Source organism: Dermacentor silvarum, chromosome 1, assembly GCF_013339745.2.
Source record: "Dermacentor silvarum isolate Dsil-2018 chromosome 1, BIME_Dsil_1.4, whole genome shotgun sequence".
Lineage (NCBI taxonomy): Eukaryota > Metazoa > Arthropoda > Arachnida > Ixodida > Ixodidae > Dermacentor > Dermacentor silvarum.
In genome coordinates, this window is record NC_051154.1 from 369,310,787 (window position 1) to 369,329,224 (window position 18,438).

Below are 18,438 nucleotides of genomic sequence, written 5' to 3' on the forward strand. Positions count from 1 at the left end.
TAGAAATCGAAGCCTTGAAGTTGTCGACACGAGCGCAGTTCTTGCCTCCAGAACTGTGATGGCTAGTTTTCCGCTTGGACAGCTGGGGGGCGACGAACCATAGAGGAAAGTGAACGGCGACACGGTGAGGGCGACCGACGTGGGCCGTAGTCACGTCGATTCGGTGAGCTGTTCATCGTTCAGTGGGAGGAGATCGGGTGTGGTGGCTCAGAAGGAAAGTAGCCTTGATTTACTTCGCCCGCACTAGTACGGAGTTCAGGACGATGACAGAAGCGTGTGACATCACCAGGTAGACAACAGAAATAGCAAATAGGCTGGTTGTCCTGGGTGCTCCAAGGATTAGTGGATGGCGGTGCAGGACGACGAAAAGGAGGCGGGTTCAGGTGGACAGGCACACGCGCAGCGTAGAAGGTATTTGCTGGCCGAACAGGATCCGTGCTGAGTGGCATTGCTGGTGACTGGCGGCGTGCGACCTCAGCATAGGTCAGAGGAGCGGAAACAGGCGGATGCTGGTAGGTGGTTGGTAGAGCCTCAGAAATTTGCTCCTCTATGGCCTGTCAGAGCAAGCGCCTGCGCAGAGTCCGGGACGCAGGAAGCAAGGGACAATTGTTGCGCCACTTCTCGGACAAACTGTTGTATCTGCCGCATGAGCATTGTGGTGTCGTAGAAACAGAGCCTACAGTTGACGCTGACATGTTGGCTGTGTCAGAGCCCGGGAGGTGTGTAAAAAAGAGCTGTTTCCTAACTCATCGTAGCTCTGACAGTACTGGCCCACATCCGTGAGTTTGGGGATTTTTGGCAATGAGCATGTGGAAGGCATCGTCCTCGATCCCCTTCATGATGCGTCTGATTTTATCGGCTTTGGACATAGCAGGGTTGATGCGACGGCAGAGGTCCACAATATCCTCGATGTAGGACGTGACGTTCTCGCCGAATTGCTGGTCTCGACCGCGTAAGTGCTGTTCTGCGCGGTGTTTGCGAACAGCGGGTCGGCCAAAGACTTCTGCGAAGCTCGTTTTAAAGGAGGACCAGGTGGCAATATCAGCTTCATGGTTGTAGAACCACAGCTGTGCTATGCCCGCCAGGTAGAAGTTGACGTTGCTGAGCTTGTCGCCGTCATCCCATTTATTGTGGGCGCTTACCCGCTTATATGAAGTGAGCCATTCCTCGACATCGTGCTCGTCAGTGCCGTTGAAAATGACAGGGTCTTGCTGTTGTGGTACGCCAAAGCAGGCGACCACCGGTGGTGCGGGAGGACCTTGCTGTGGTGCGTCGTGAGGCATTGCCGAGGCTGGGGGTAGAGTCCGGGTACGGAGTTCCAGGATGAAAAGGGAACCAGCACGCTCCACCAATTGATAGGACGCGTTCAAGGTTAGATGCGCTTGGCATTTTTATGAATGCCAGAAACAGGCAACGGCCAAGCGGAGCGAGTGTGAGCACCAACAACAAGAAGCGTCTTCTTCTTTGTCTTCTGCTGGCGCCCGTATTTGTCACTACAGCTCTTTATTTTGATTGTAAGGTTTTATATGCTGTATGAGAATATGCAGTGTTTCTTCATGCCGATGTGGGTCTGATTTTGCTTTCTGTACTATCGCAGAAATAGAAAGCATGGCAGCTTCTGCACAAGCTCAACAGTCGTTAAATCTCGGATGCTTTCAAAGAGTGCATATGCATATAAAAAATAACAAGTTCCATTCACAAGAGTGAAGCTGTTAAATACCATATTTACTCGCATTATGAACGCACATTTTTCCCCCAAAATATGCGCAATGTTAAGGGGTGCATTCATTATGCGGGGTAAAATGTTTTTTCCGCGGCCACCTCTAAAAAAGTCACAGTTTCGCGAACCATCGATTGCGATAGCAAATTAGTAGACAACTATATGAACTAAGGATAGTAGTTTTATCGGTCGTATAAACTTGTAAACATTCGCTTACTAAGTTAACAAACACGGTGTAAAGTGTGCACAACAGGTAAATATAAACACATCTCTCTTGATGACCGCAAGAACTCAATGTCAAAATGCTGGAGTGAGGAGGCGCGGCAAGAGCAGCGAGCAAATTGACCTTTGCGCCGTCTCTCGCTTCAACGCGAACGAACCGTCAAAAGCACACAGCGCACACGAAGCTACCGGCATTAGTTGCACTTTGTTCACATCGCAGATCGCTTTGAACACAACGCCCGCGCGGACGCCCACTTTTTCCACGAAGCAGATTGCTTTCAAGATGCGGCGCCTGCGAGGCCGCCTCCGAAGTAAAACGCCCCCCACTTTCATGCCTCCCCTGCCATACCTCGCATCCTGGCGCGCGACAGAAGCATGCTTCCGCCCTGCCTTTCACCCTCGCGCGTGCGAGATTGAGCTGACCAATTTGCTTCGTTATACAGTAAAACATCGTTAATGCGACCCTCATTAATTTGGAAAATCAGATAATTGGAACTCGTCCTTGGTCCGGGCCAGTGTATGAATTATTTAATGCAATTAAACTTTCGGTAATTCGGAAGTATTTGGCCACACACCTGGTAATTGGAAAACTCGGAGCTCAGCGAGTTCGGAGCGCTCCAAATGTGCAACGCAAAAGAGCAAAAACGCATTAGCATCCACCGAAACGAAGCAGCAGAGTTCGCATCGCCATATTCATCAGTGGAAATTGTTTGTAAAAGACAGTAATGCCAGAACGCTTCGTGCCCATTTGTGCCTTTAGAGGCCTTATTCCTGTGTTTACCGCCGCACATAGCACCGCATTAGCCACGTGCCTTCATGACTGTGTAGTCATCCATGATTGCTTCAATAGTGGCCGCGGTTTTGTCTGCAGCGGTTGCGAAAAACAATAGTTTCACTTTGACTCTGTGCACCCGTCGGCCACGTGTCTTCATGACTGCGTAGTCGCCATCCATGATCGCATGGATAGCGGCCGCAGTTTCATTCACAGTTGCAGCAAACAGTAGTTTCGTTTTGACTCGGTGCAAAGCTGCAGAGGATGAAGAGCACCGGGTACATTATGATTGATGGTGAACAGCTTGATGGATGGCGACCAGCTTATAATTCGACATTCGGGTAATTCGAAAATTTTTTTCATTCACGTGAAATCCGAATTAACGAGGTTTTACTCTATTGAAATTTCATTACATTGAAATTCGACGTTTTATGCAAATAATTACAGTTGCCGTTGGATTTTTCTTAAACGGAATTGGTCGTAAAGGTTTCCAAATTATTAGGCAATCAGAAAAGGCGAATTTGAATGATTAAAAAAAATTCATTTTGTTAAATTTGAGTAGACGCTGAAAGATTGGTTTTATGGCGTGTCAATGATATCTTCACATCGGTGGTATAAAGTGAAGCCAGCCACGCTTTCAAGCCCACAATGCCCCCGCGGCTGATAGTCTCACCCGCAGTGAGACAACGGTATCCTGAAAAGCGCCAGCAGCGGGAAGCGAGTGCTTCGTCTGCCTCTCGCTTCAACACGTCTCCAAAACTCGAGATTACGCAACCTCCAGTACTAAACGCGTGGGAAGACAGCATACATGATACCGTGCCATCTTGGCATGCCCACTCTTTGCATACGCGGCAGATTACCGTATTCTCCGGGGTATAGGACGCGGTTTCTTTCCAACATTTTTGTCGGTGCATCTTATACAACGGTGCGACTTATATGTAGAATTTACTGAAGGTGGCAGGTGTTACACGGCAGCACTCGGAGCATGTGTGCTTGCCGACGCACACAAGCTCTCGTTCTGCGCACGTATGCATGCACAGACGGTGCGAAATAAGTTGTACATGTCAAAACTTGGCATGAATTTAGCCCTTCCTCCGTTATATTGCCGATGGTGTGAGACCGCACAAGCACTTCGTTTTCTGAACGTTTGTTTTGGCTCCCTCATCACTGAGTGGGCGATGTTCACTTTGCACTCCTGCCTTGCCGTGCTGACAATTGCTGACGAAAGTGCTGCGCCGGCCCACTGCGAGAGATAACCAGAGCGAAAGCGAACATTGAGAGAGCGAGATGCTTGCCCGATATTGCTCCGAGCTCACCTTTGATGTCGGCTGCCTCATGTCTTGGGTCGTAAAATCGCCGCTACATCAGCAGTGTGTAGTAGCTGAGTGTGTCAGAATCGGGTAACTATGGCATTTCGCGATGAAGATGTGTGCGAACCTGCAGTGCGGAAAATGCGTTCATCTTATACAAGGGTGTGACTTGTACACCGTAAAATACGTTACAGTAAAAGCTCGATGATACGATCACGGCTAATACGAATTTCCGGATGATACGAATTTTTCTGTGGTCCCGGCCGAGCCCCATTACTTTGCAACGTGCTAGAGAATGGTTGTTACGAATCGATTTTCAGCCAGCGTCGGTTGATACGAATAAACGCCGCCTCACCGACGGCCGCGAAAGAGAACAGCGCGCAGTCACGTGCTTTCTCTCCTTCTCTTTTGGTGCGGAGGCGCGGCGCCAGACAGCACGGACTCCGCGACTGGGCGCGAAGAGTTTGAAGTGGTGGCGCTTTTGGTGCTTTTGTACTTTTCCTCCTTTTCTGCAAGCCGTCAGATGGAGCGGATGCTGCGCTTCGGGCCTCATTCTTCGTGTTTGCGCCATTTTGCCTAGTCGCAGCGAGCTATGTCTCGCAAGCGGAAAGCACTCTCCTTTAAAGAGAAATTAAACATTCTTCGAAAGGTCGATGAGGATCCCAAGAGGAAGCGGACGGAGTTGGCTAAGGAGCTAGGCCTCGCAACGTCAACACTGAGCACAATTGTTGCAGAGCGAGACTATCATGAAAAACGTGCTTTTGTTCAACGTCAACGCGAAGCAAGCGAATTCGAACACGCTTATTTCGAACATACCGCGCACCGACAATGCTCTTAGCAGCGCGCCAAATCACGCGGCGGCGCCTCCGACCGGCATTGCTCCGACACCGCCATAGAGCAAAAGCTCAGGAGAGACCCCTCAATGCCGCGCGCGAAGAAACGGGGAAAAAAAAAAGAACCCGCGGCGGAAATTTCCTTCTCTCTCAAATTGCAAGGTCGCCGTTTCTGCATCACGCCGGAACAAGCGTGTACGTGCCGACTAGAGTGTTCTAGACAACCGTATTCTAGCACACACTAGTGCCATCAGCCACGCGGATAATCTAGTCGCATGTTGACCTTGCACGCTGCGGCAGCAGCGCAGAGGGAAGCAGCGGCGGAGGCACAGTCGGGCTAACGAAACTGCCACGCCCGCAAACGCTCGCTTCCCGATAACGGCAGAAAACGAAACTTCAGGGGGCGGCTAAAATAAGCTGGCGCCATCACGGCGGCGGGCGCGCACGGAGAAGTGCGCACGGAGATGTGTGCACGGAGTCGAAGGTGAGAGAGCTACGAGGGAGTTGAGAGGGAGGGCGAGCCACCGAAGCGGCGGAGTTGACGCGGCCAAATCCGCTTCCCTGCCACCCTCCTCCCTCACCTTCGACGGTCTCCGCGCGCACCCGTGTGCCGGTGCCGCCCGCTCGCTCCCTGAAGCTTTGTTTTCTGTCGTTATCGGCAAGCGCCCGTTAGCCGGCGGGGGCAATTTCATGGCCCGCGCTTGCTATGCGCGTAAGCGCCGCGATATTTCACGACTCGCACCGTTCGTGCATCGTGCTATGGTGCACGAATACTTCAAAAATACGTCCTTTTAATTCGAACAAATTTTCGGGCCCCTTCGAGTTCGAATTATCGAGATTCAACAGTAGTTTTAATTGTGGTTCGATGATACGAATTTCGGCTAATACGAATATTTTTCGTGACCCCGTGAGATTCGTATCATCGAGCTTTTACTGTACATCTGAAACAGGGTTCACGGGCTGCATATGTGCTCAACCGCGCTGGCAGCCATACGCAGCCATGATCGTGCTAGAAAAGGAAACGTGCGCCAACCTGCCCTCCACTCCGTTCGCCCCCCACCCTGCAGGTGCTTGATTGTGTTCTTCCTTCTTGGCTCACCCTTGCAAGCTTTCACTTGCACCCAAAGCATGCAGCGCGCGGGATGCGATAGGATCTTATCGCACTTGGACGAAATACAAAACATGAAGCTGCTCCTTGGCGGTAGCTGTTGGTTGCGCAGCACGTGATTTTAGAGGCACGGGATTTCAGAGCAGCCGCTTGTAATTCCACCATTTGACCATCTGCGTCTGCGGAAGTTTCCATTTATTCTCTTGGTATTCCTTCGCGGCTGCAGTGAAATTTCGTTATAGTAAGAGTGTGTATTAACACACTTTGTAATTTTGAGGTTCTAAATACTTGGTGTTCCTTGGAAAAGAAGTTATGAAAAGGTAAATACTTTGTTAAAGCGAGAATTTCGTCGTAATAAAGTTCATTATATTGAGGTGTGTACATAACAGGTGTGCGGCCGAGAGAAAAGATGACGCGAGAAGCTCGTTTGGACCTTTCCATCTCGTCGTCACATAGCTCTCTGGAGATCTCTGGGCGTCGCCGGAATACTCTCTAAACTGCAATTATCCGAGGCCTCCCTGCAAAAGCATTGCGGAAGTTGCAGTGCTTACCTTTGTACTGTGGGGATGCGCGACTCTCACGCGTCCCCTGGTGTTGTTTTCCCGGCATGGCTCCCGTGGTCCGGCTTCTCCGCGTGGCTAACGGCGGCGGTCGGTGTGGTTGCGGCGCATTGCGAGAGATGGCGCGGGTGTCGCGATGCTAGCGCCACCGAATGGCGGGGTGACTTGGGCGCAAAAGGTCAAAGGCTCTTTGGCTTGGGATCGGCGACCAACACGCGCGAACGCTTCGCGCGTGCGCCAGCCCGCTTCGCGCGACTGTCGCGCGAGGCTAGGAGCAGGACACCGGTATGGATGAACACGGATCGTTCGAGCGCGCCACCGTTCGCGTGACTGTACACGTGAACGACTAGGCGATGGTGTCATAGCATGGGGCGAACGCATTCGCTCGCTATCGGGTCGCGGTGAGTCGGACTTACTTGATATGTCGCGTACCCATGTGAATTTTCTATTGGTAGTTATTCGAGTAGTGTGCATTAGTGTATGAAAGGTGCAATAAATGCCCCTTTGCTTGTTTACACTACTGTGTTGTCGTTCCTTTGTCCCAAGAGCATGTGTGAGATCCCACATCTGGCGCCCAACGTGGGGCCTCTTGGGGCATCGGACGATAATTTTAACAGTTTTGCGCGGTTCGAGACAACCTTTGTTTCAATCGAAGCGTAGTCCTAGCGTGAATTTTGATCGCTAGCGTCGGCGGTGTGCTTTCTTGAGAGAGGCGACGGTTGCTATAGCGTGTTTGAACTTCAACATGCTAAGCCTTTTCACGAGTGTTTTGTTGAAGTACTGTACACTCGTCGGTATGAGAGCCACGTGGTCTGCATCCTGGGAGAGCGAGGCCTAGTGGCCGCGGAGCATTATCAAGCCTGAAGCGAGTGAGTACGGAAGCCTCGTGGGTGGTCCGAATTTCTTATGTAAATAGCTTCTTCTATCTCTTTGACTTCGGAAGTCACGGCTCAGGGAGCCGGGTGGCCGCGGGCCATGGGTGCCGCTACGGGCTGACTGGTATTGCGGCCTGGCACCGGGCGCTCCGACACCGTCTGGGACGGTGGGCGCCGTCAACTCGGATGCTGTGTGCACCGAGCGGGGTAGGACCACCTCACAGAGCAAACATCTCCTCGCGGCTGCCTGTTGTGCCCATTTTGGGTGATGTTTTTTTTTTTGGATGCCAGTTGTCAAAGTAGCGATGCATTAGGCCTAAGGCTTTACAAAGCCGCCTGTCGCACGTTGAGGGACACAACCTGGTGGACCGTGGTGTTGAGGTGTCGCACATTGCTTCCCTCATTAGTCCGCCTCGCACGAATTGAAATTACTCGTTCGACTCAAGAAAGTAAGCTTTGTTCACGTGAATTTAGCATCTGAAATGCCGCCCGAAATTTTGCTAGCCGAATTGAACATCGTACCACGTGGGCGATGCGCATACGGAATTACTCTCCCTTGCACTACTTAAGTGTTTGTCAAGTGCGTTGAGTGTACGTAGCGTGAGCGGAGTCCCCTGGTTTGCTGTCACCTGCACATCGTCAGTGTTGCTGCCCCGGACTACAATCGAGCTACCCCAGGCGATGCAGATGCCTCTGGCCAGTTCGGCGCAGCGATTTCGGCGGCCGCCTGTGTCCGGCTCGCTACCCTCGGCGGCTGGGAAAAAGAGCCGGCAGTCAGCAACGACTACAGCGGCTCTCGCCGGCAGGGCGCGTCTGCGCAAGCGACGCTTGCTCGGGCCGACTTCTGCGTCGCCGTTTCCGGAGTCCTGTGCTGGAGTCGTGCCATCGAATCTGCAGAGCTGGTGCTGTGACCAACGGACGCCAGCGGTGAACCCCAGAGACAATGTCGGCTCGCATGTTGTGGATAACGTGTGGACATTTCCTCGGTGGCGCCACTGTCACATGTACTAACTTTTGTTCGCGACGCGCGCGTTGATAGACCTTGTGACATGTTTTGCCGGAGTATGTGTAGTGATTTAAGGTTGGGAGGGATGTGGGGATGCGCGACTCTCACGCGTCCCCTGATGTTGTTTTCCCAGCGTGGCTTCCGTGGTCCGGCTTCTCCGCGTGGCTAACGGCGGCGGTCGGTGTGGTTGCGGCGCATTGCGAGAGATGGCGCGACTGTCGCGATGCTAGCGCCACCGAACGGCGGGGTGACTTGGGCGCAAAAGGTCAAAGGCGCTTCGTCTTTGGCTTGGGATCGGCGACCAACACGCACGAACGCTTCGCGCGTGCGCCGGCCCGATTCGCGCGACCGTCGCGCGAGGCTAAGAGCAGGACACCAGTATGGACGAACACGGGTCGTTCGAGCGCGCCACCGTTCACGTGACTGTACACGTGAACGACTAGGCGATGGTGTCATAGCATGGGGCGAACGCATTCGCTCGCTATCGGGTCGCGGTGAGTCGGACTTCCTTGATTTGTCGCGCGCCCATGTGAATGTTCTATTGGTTGTAATTCGGCTAGTGTGCATTAGTGTATGAAAGGTGCAATAAATGCCCTTTTGATTGTTTGCACTACTGTGTTGTCGTTCCTTTGTCCCAAGAGCATGTGTGAGATCCCACAGTACTAATGCATAAGATTCGAGAGGGGGCGTAGATAAACTGGTAGAGATGAGATAGGGAGAGCAGGCAGAGAATGGGTAGAACTGAAGCAGCCACGAAAGGAGTGGGTGACAGCTTTGCCACTCTTCACTCGCAGTTCCCATAGATGGGGGGAGGGTTAGAGAGAAAAGACGATGTAAGAAAGCAAGGAAACTCTATTACTAGACACAGCAGCAGTTTCGAAAAAACTGAATAAAATTACATTCAAAGTTCAGTACGGTACGTTTCTGCTATTTCTGAAAAATAAACCCCATTCATATTTGGTCAAGTAAACAGCTGATGCAGGATTTGTAGACCCAAATATGCATTAAAGCACCGCAGCGTCTAGACGGCACTACGGTAGCGCCCGCCCATCAAATAAACACTTTTTTATTTGCCCCAATAGCTTTGTGGCTATGGCATTGCTAGAAGTCGTGGGTTCAATCCCGATCACGGCGGCTGCATATTGATGGGGCTGAACTGCAAAAATGCTCATGTACTTCAATTTGGGTGCACTATAAAGAATGCCAAGTAGTCTGAATTAATTCAGAGTCGCCTACTACCGTGTGTCTCATAATCAGGTTGTGAACAGACTGGCCAAGCAAGGACGAAGCTGCTGATTGCTTTGTTTTCACTGCACTCCACATGACAACTTTAATACATACTGAGCCGCAGGGGAGGCACCTTATGCACTGTGCTTTGGAAACATGATATCCAGATTGCGGTCATATGTCTGTACAGGTTGATGGTGATGTGGCCTTACCATTTGAAACAGGCGATCAACAGCAGATAACTTGGCAACCATCAAGTGTACCCGATGCCTACAAACGCTTCTGACACTTTGTCAAGATACCAAGCAAGTGTGCTGGTATCTTACGCAATTCAAGTGTGCACCAAATGCATTTGGGCAGCTTTTGGACTCTGTTAGCCTTACATGGTTCGAAAACATGCAAACTACCATTCCAGTTGCTTTCGTTAATGCGAGATTGCAGTCTCGCAATATTTCATTGTCAAGATACAAAATCCATTGAATCCTATGATCATTTGCCCGGAACACAAAAATAATTCGTTGCGATGAGCATTTCATTGTTCGGGCTTTCGTTATCATGTGGTTTGACTATATGCGTTGTCTACTTCTTTACCACACAATACCTGTATGAGTACTGGTACCTCTACTGTATAAAACGCCATAAACAATGTGGGATGCTCGACTGTCTTGCATGATGTTGTTTTCCCTGCATGGCTCTCGCATCTTCTGTAATCTGGCTTTCTCGCATAGCGCATACTGAGAGAGTCAGTGTTGTTAGCTATGCAGCATGACGACAGATGGCGCAAGTGTTTCCAATGCGAGTGCCACCTGACAGCATGGATACTCGGGCACAAGAGGAACTTGTTTCCTCCTCTTTTGTTGCGGGACCATGTCCCACGGGGACAGGCCACATGCGCGGCAGTGTGCTCCACAGGACTGTCCCGCGGATGCAGTCTTGTTCACTCGTATGGCACTTTAATTTCACATTCGTCAACCAATTTTTGTGTTCATAGATATCTTTCAGTTGCCATTGACTCCACAGTGTATCGAGGTTCCATCGTGCATACACAGCATTGTCTCCAATTGTTCACTGCAGAGTACCACCTGCAGAGTTGCAGGGACCTCTTTGTTTGAGACAGTAGGTCTCTTCGATTTGGCTGCACTTTTTGTGCCAGTTCAGAAAGTGCAGCACTTTTGTTCTCAATTTGATAGTGACACGCCGCCTGCACCACGCTCTTCGATTTTACTTCATGTAGAAGCAGTTCAGCACAACCTCACGGTTCTCCTGCACTTGTTACTTTTGAAGTGCAGGCATCTTGGTAGCTGACAACATTGTGCAGTACTAGTTAATTCGAGTTGATTTGTGGTGCATGGAAGTAAATATCTCTGAATGGTTGTGAGGACACGTTGGTAAAAGCTTGCTATGCACCAAATTACTTTTGTTTGAATGGCCTTATTTCGCGACTTGTTTTCTGAGAAAAAAAAATTTGCTTCCATTTCTACCATTTCATTGCCACCACATGGTACTAACATAACACGGATCACTGCGATAACGAAAAGAAAATGCTCTCCCCATTCCTATGTGTGCAATAATTTAAAACGCTTAATTTTAAGCCCATAGTATACAAGAGAGCTTATACATTGCAGCACTTTTCTCGATTTACTGCAACTGTGAGGTGTGCAGGTGCCACTTGAGTGTAGCAACAACATAACTTTATGTGCCACTGCATACAGAACTTACAAGAACTGGTTCATAAAGTGCAGCCAAATTGAAGAGACCTATTCTTGTTTAGCTCAGTGTGAAGCAATGTCTCTCCATCTGCACTGTATTCTCATTGCATGTTCGGATCACTTGTCGGTACATTTATCATGAAAAATAGATGTGTTATGTCTGGATGTTTCATTTGAGAGATGAGAATCTTGTTGATATTGCCACTTTTTCAGGCCTCAGTGGTCAATATTGTAACATGGTTCTTGCTGTTCCTGCATTGTCACAGGACCTGGCCCGGCTGTGACGCTGTGCTCCGAGTGGCAGCTGCATGAGGGCCGAGTACACAGCATTCGATGGGTCTCTGATGATCCACCCGCCTACCTCAGTAGTGGGCCAAATGGAGTCATGGTACGTTCTCTAGAGCTGTCATGCAGACATGGAAAAGCTGGGCCATACTCTTTGTATCGTTTGTAGGTTTTGCTTGTTAACTTATTTATATACAGTAAAACTTCATTATAGTGAAGTTGAAGGCAGCAGACCAGTGGTACATACTGGGTGGCTAAATCAAAGAAAATAAATTATATCAAAAAATCTAGATATAATTCATCATTCCAGTAGCAGATCAATGTGAACAATTTATGTTCGGGTTTTATGTAGGAAGTAAATTTTTTTTATGCAGAACAGAGCTGGAAGTATGTGGTCAGCATACAAGGCTTATATGAGCCACTGCATGGGTACCGTCATACAGTCAAACCTCGATATAATGAAGTTGTACTTGCAGCAAAAAACTTTGTTATATTGAGGTTTCGTTAATTCAATAGAACTAAAATTGGTAAATTAAAATAGTTTGTTACATCGCGAATTTTGTTGAATTGAGGTTCTTTATATCGAGGTTTGACTGTATGACCTCTATAATCCGCAAATATATCCGGAATGACAGCAGCCACGGTCAGGAAACTCTGGAAGGGTTTGCAAAGAAAGTTTTTCTTTTCCTTTATGGTTCATTTCCTTTATGTTTACTTTAGAGTGCTATTTATAATGATTCCGTATGTAACAATCTGTTCATTATAATAGCTAGATTGTGTTAATTCTGCAAGTGCAAGACTTTGCCCGTAGACATTAGTCCGGGTGCATTTCTCGGTGCATTATACAGCAAAGACTGGGCCCCCGCTTGCAAGAAGCGAAAACGAAAATGAACATGCGAGCAAGAAAAAATTTGGCAGAACCCATCTCACAATTACTGTCGACGATAATGCGTTAGCATTGAGTCAACGTAGCCACACAACATATTGCCACCGTAGAAACGAGTTATCTATGAGGCATGTGCTCCAGCGGGACTCCTCTGTCAGGCTTCTGTGTAAGAACACTCGGCACCATCTAGTGCCACCGCCACAATGCGGGGTGGCAACCCAAGTGCATGGCGTGCTGGTTTCTGCGAATGCTGAGAAATGCGTCATGCAACCACCAGGCTCGCACTTCTTTCTGAACACGCTGCGTCATTTAGGGGTGCTGCCAAGAAGTCTGCGGGTGGCCGAGATGATAAGCGCGGCATGCCAGTGCTTGTGAACGCTAACAATTGTTCCCTCACACACTCAGTGGCACATACACAGTGACTCAAGTTGACGAGAGGTTCATTGAAGAACGGCACACACCCAGTGTATTCATGGTGCAGCTCACTAAAATGTTGACGTGAAAGGCGTTCATTGAAATGCGGCACATACCCAGTGCATTTGGGGCGCAGCCTGCAAATGCATCGGGTTGCTGTCCTTGAGGAACCCTTGTGACATGGGTTCGATTGTGCTCAGCACCAGAGTAATTTAAGGGATCTTTTTGTCATTGTAGGATGGCACATTCGCAGTCGCACATACCTAGTAACTCAAGTTGACGCCAAAGACGTTCACTGAAAAGCGGCACAAACCTACTGGCACACACCCAGTGACCCAAGTTAGCATCAAAGAGAGAGAGAAAGACGTTTATTAAATAAAAAGAAATATATAAGTGTACATATATTCAAAGGCAACCCCAAAGAGGCTCATTCAAGACCAGCACAGACAAAATGGCACATACCCAGTGCTCTAAGTCGGCATCAAAGAGTTTCTTCAGTGGTGCCTAACAGTGGGATCAGCCATACAGGCACGATTGCGCTTGCACTTACGTTTGCGTACGGTAGCCTCTTCTGTCGTGCGCTGCACCCGCGGCCTACCCATGGGGACAGGCGGGAATGCATTGCGTGACACACGTAATGCAATACAGATATGTACAGCTTGTCTGGGTCATGTGGCGTTGCAGTTCCCATTGTTCTTATCAGTCCAACTGCGAATGTAAACTGTAGTGTTGTGCGATACGTATGTAGTGTGCCGTTGTTCTATTGTGTGCGCACATGCGCAGCCCTTGTTCTACTATTGTGAACGCAGATGCGCAGCCGTTGTTCTATTGTGTGTGCAGATGCGCAGATTGTTTCATTGTGTAAGTTGGCTTTTCTGCAGTGTGTTTTCGGCGCTCACGGATGAATCAGTGACACATAGAAACCTTCGCTCTAATAATGGCATACCGTTCAGCGTGAATCATGCTTATCGAGTGGTTGAGTGGCCAGCTGCAGACTGCGTGAGCGTCCGAAGCAATGGTATATCCCAGGTATATGCAGTGGTATAGCGCGTGGGTCAAGCATGCGCCATGACCATGCGGGGTCTTATTGCGGCATTAGCACGGGCTCTTTTTCTTAGGAAAACTTGGCAACTGAATCGGTCGATTGGCCACTTTAGACAAGAACACATGATTCAGACTTTACGAGCCGCAAAAGAATGAAAACCGATTTTTTGGGGGTCTTTTTCGTCCCGTCCTCAACGACACACTAAACCGTTTTACAGAAATTCGGTCCTCAAAAATAGCCGTCACATTCTTTTTATGTGATCCCCATAACGGCTCTCTTTCTGCCCCACTGTCGCAAGGCAAGAAGGCAATGCCGAATCACAAAGCATGTATGTATCATGCTGGTTTACCAACCGCAGTGATCTCTGTTTTGAACCATGCCATCGGCCTTATGCAGCAGGCAAACATAAATATAGCATAGTGATTTCAGGTCTAGACTTGAAATGCATGAGACTGATGCCAGTGACTGACGCAAATATTTTATAACGATTGGCGCTTAGATGTTTCGTGGTTGGCTTAAGTTGGCCGTACACAAGCACTTATGTTTTAGTTGCCACGCCAAGTGATCAGATAGTGAGAAGATTTTCGAATTCACGCTGGCAATTCACAGAAGCCGCCGCTCTTCGTATAGTGAAAACCGATGTAGCCAAAATAGTTCATAACACCTACATACACCGTGGCTCATGATGCACGTCGCATGCTTGCACAGCCAAGAGAAATCTCCGCATGCTGCAGTTACGCTGCACCCAAACACTACACACTGGTTACACGGCACCCTTGTATGAACTGGTATCCCGTAAATTTCGCGGAGAACTAGCTAAAACATCTCCAAAACGTTCTGCAGCATGCGATGGCAGCGCATTCAAGCAACGCCAGACAGGAAGAAAGGCACGTGGTGTACCCTTTCCACCTTGCTGGATGAAAAGGTTTATATACAAGAAGTCTTCAAAATGAACTTAATTTCTGAGTGAGCTCCCGTTTTGTGTCTTCCACTGCCATTTGTCTCTTGTGTGCTATTACTTGGGAAAGGGTCTTACACGATAAGTGAGAGATGCACAAGCAATGCACTGAATAGGCACGATGAAGGCAAGGGCATTTATGGAACTTTGTGGAAAGGCAGAGAATTAAATCAGAAAGGATATGTTTGACGATAATTTGATAATTAGTGCGTTTACTTCTGCGTGGCGCGCTGCACAGGCAGGTGCAGCCATTAAAAATTTTTTTCGAATTTGCTATTTTTCGGTAATCTATACTAGAAAAATTCAGCTCGTAAATCAAAAGTTTGCTTTCAACAATGGCTAAAATTTAACTTGGTCTTTTGAATGCAAGAAATTTCCATAAAATCGGTCAAGGGGTTATCTCAGAAAAGCATTTCTGCGTTTTACATGTAGTTGAATAGGCAGCATTGGAGTTGGGGCCGAGCTAAAGCTTCCTCTTAAGCAAGGGATGGCAGTGGGGTGCAGCTTTTTAAATGTTCAATAATAGGGGGGAAGGGGACCAGTGTCATTTAGTCTGGTAAACTTGTTTTGCTCTAAGCTTGACAGATGGAAGAAGACGAAGGACAGGATCACTGCTGAAGCCTGGAGGCTATTGCTGTGGTGCTGCAGTGCCTTTTTCTTCCTTTCTTTCTTTTTCTTTTGGGGTGTGCAGGTCATGTGTACACTGGGAAGGTGGCCCTTGGAAGAATTGTTTTTTCTTTGGTCTGTATGTGTCGTGGCTCAAGTACCGTATTTATTCGAATCTAGGCCGATAGTTTTTTTTTTTTTTTTCAAATAATCATATGCGAAACTCTAGGGTCGGCTTAGATCCGAGGATTTTAAAGAACGCGCCAGTTTTTAACTGAAACTGATAAATATGGTGCATAGTTAGTGCCATCTAGAAAAAGTCAGTTATGCAGCCGCTACTAGCTGCGCAAGTAGCCAACTCAAGTACACGAGGGACGTCGCCATTTTGACCTGCGTCGTATCGGTAGTGTGTAGCATTGGCGCGCGCTGTGGCGTTATCGTAATGGCACCAAATGGGCGATGCCACTATAGTGCCGCTTTCTAACGAATACCATATTTACTCGAATCTAAAGCGCACTTTTAACATGACCCTAACTCTGCGTCGGCATTTCAAAATAGCTGCCATGCATGCGCGTCGAGCCTAGCTACTCTCTAGCCTAGCTACCATAGCATGCCATAGCTTCCTCCGTGTGCTGCAGTACACGTGCTTAGGCAATAGTCTACCGTCTGTCATCACGTTCTCTGCGTCTGCTCTATCAGCTTGAAGTACCGAGTTCATCATGATGCCGCATTTAAAAGGAAAGTGATCATGTGTGCAGAGACGGACGGAAATCGGGCCGCATCACGGGCATTCGGAGAATCTGAAACTTGCAAGCGCGACTGGCGCAAACAGAAGGAGAGGATTTTCACCAGCAAAGCAATGCGGAACGGTTTCAGTCGACCGAAGCAGGACGTAATCTGCGACGATCCACTTCGGCGATACGATCGCCTTGGCCCTATCTCAAAAGCAATCTGCGACGGGGAAAGTCCGCCGCGCGCCGTCTTTTCGTCGCTTATAGGTCGCGTTGAAGCAAGAGGCATGCTAGCACTAAGATCAATTCACTCGCCGCTCTTCGTCTCCAGCGTTTCGACAGTTCGTTTCCGCGGTGAACGAGCAAGATGTGTTCATGTTTGCTTGTGTGCACGTGACACCATGCTTGTTAATTTATTTAGTAAGCAAATGTTTGCAACTTTATACGGCCGATAAAACTGCTATCCTTACTTCGTATAGCGGTCTACTAATTTGCTATCGCATTCGATGCATCACCTTTCGGGCGAAACTTCGGCTTTTTTTATTCATCGCAACTTCAGTGCATCGGGAGGAAATATGTTTTTCTAAATGACAGAAAGTTGTATTTCTGTTTGAAAGCAAGAGGTGCGTGGTACTGTAAAGGATTTTTTTTCCTGACGGAAAATGGGTGCGCATTACAATCGAGGGCACGTGAGAATCGAGTAAATACGATAGTTGTGCTAGCCATAGAGGCATCGTCAAACGTTCAAGCCAGGCGGAACATCGGCATCGATAAGAAAAACGTCTGTCGTTGGAGGGGCCCACGGGAGATGCTTTTTGCATGCGCCGCAACGAGGATAGCATTTACCCAGGAACATTGATCGTGCGCTCCTTCAAAAAGTGCAGCATCTCTAATGCGCTTGATGGTATTGAATGTAGTGCACTGTTTGAAGATGACAGCAGTAAGGAAGATAGCGACGAGGCTAGCAGCGATGGTGACATAGAATGAGCTCGGCATGTTCATATTTAATAAATGCTGTCCCCCCTTTTTCGTTCGGCCTACATTCGAGGCCAGTTTTCTCTTTTCTGGCTTCGAACTTTTGGGGGTCGGCTTAGAATCGGAGTCGGCCTAAATTCGAGAAAATACGGTATCATTTTGGGGGGGAGGGGGGGGTTTGCTCCCTCAGAAAAGGCTGGAAACTTGAGGGTCAAATATGCAAACTGCTGCCGCAGTGCATGTCTGCATATGTTCATTGGTACATATTATTGTGTTGTCTTCTAACTGAGGTTAAAAGGAGAGATCTCTTAACCCTTTATTGATGAATGATGCCTACGGGAAACATACCAGAAATAACTTTTTTTTGCTTGCTCACTTTTGATGTTGACTACGAAGTTTCTGGCTAAATGTCTTCAGCCAACACTGAATAACAGGCACCAAGTCTCATTTAGTTTAGAGCAAGAACACAGGTGAGGAAGAAATTTGGCACGCGACTCACTTTCTTTTGAAAGCACGGTCAAAGGAGACAGACCGATGCAAGATATCCTACTGCGGTGGTGTCACACATGTGATGTAAAGCAAATGAAATGTATACCTATGGTTCACATATCATGACAGCTGTCTGTACGAATTCCAAACAAAGCATTGGGTGGCTTGGGCTGGACCCCACTTTAATTTTTTCTGTCTGGGGTTTCCCCCTATTGCTAAAAACTTTACCGCAAAATATTGTTTCTTTTGGTTGATTGTGTTTATTCTTGATGTGTTTTGCACATTTAGATAGAAAATAAGCACTTTTATTAGTATTTATATGTATTATCATGATAGGGTTAAAAGCTGTTCCAGCTGAAATTGCATTGAATGAACATCACGCTGTGACAAATGCAATTTCAAGTGACCCCAGTGCAAAGGAAAATGACAGTGATGTAAATAGGGTCATTGGTGTATTTGTATTTAATTCAGTGCTGTCACTGTTTTATTCATATTCGATTCAGTTTCAGGAAACGTTGCACACCACTATTGGCAGTGTGGCATGGTAACTGGCATGTCTTCCTTGGCGAAGCTTCCAGCTTGAAGTGCACGAAAGCAGTGTCAGAATTTTTAAATTCTTTTACTACTGCACAAAGCAGATCAGCAGTTGCGAGTTATGGCTTAGTGCTCCATCGTGGAAGACAACCTAAATATCACACTTAGTGGCC

The 18,438-nt window shown here is 48.3% G+C and overlaps 1 protein-coding gene across 4 annotated transcripts in view; it reads left to right on the forward strand.

Annotated features, from left to right (window-relative positions):
* LOC119437452 (WD repeat-containing protein 6-like) overlaps positions 1–18,438 on the forward strand; it is a 245,733-nt gene that overhangs the window by 120,397 nt on the left and 106,898 nt on the right. For all 4 annotated transcript variants that reach the window (XR_005189379.2, XR_007465092.1, XM_037704476.2 and 1 more), the window contains one exon: positions 11,609–11,730. Coding sequence is in view for 2 of the 4 variants with exons in the window: in XM_037704476.2 (XP_037560404.1) it covers positions 11,609–11,730 (122 nt within the window). In the remaining 2 variants the exon portion in view is untranslated. The remainder of the gene's footprint in view (positions 1–11,608; positions 11,731–18,438) is intronic.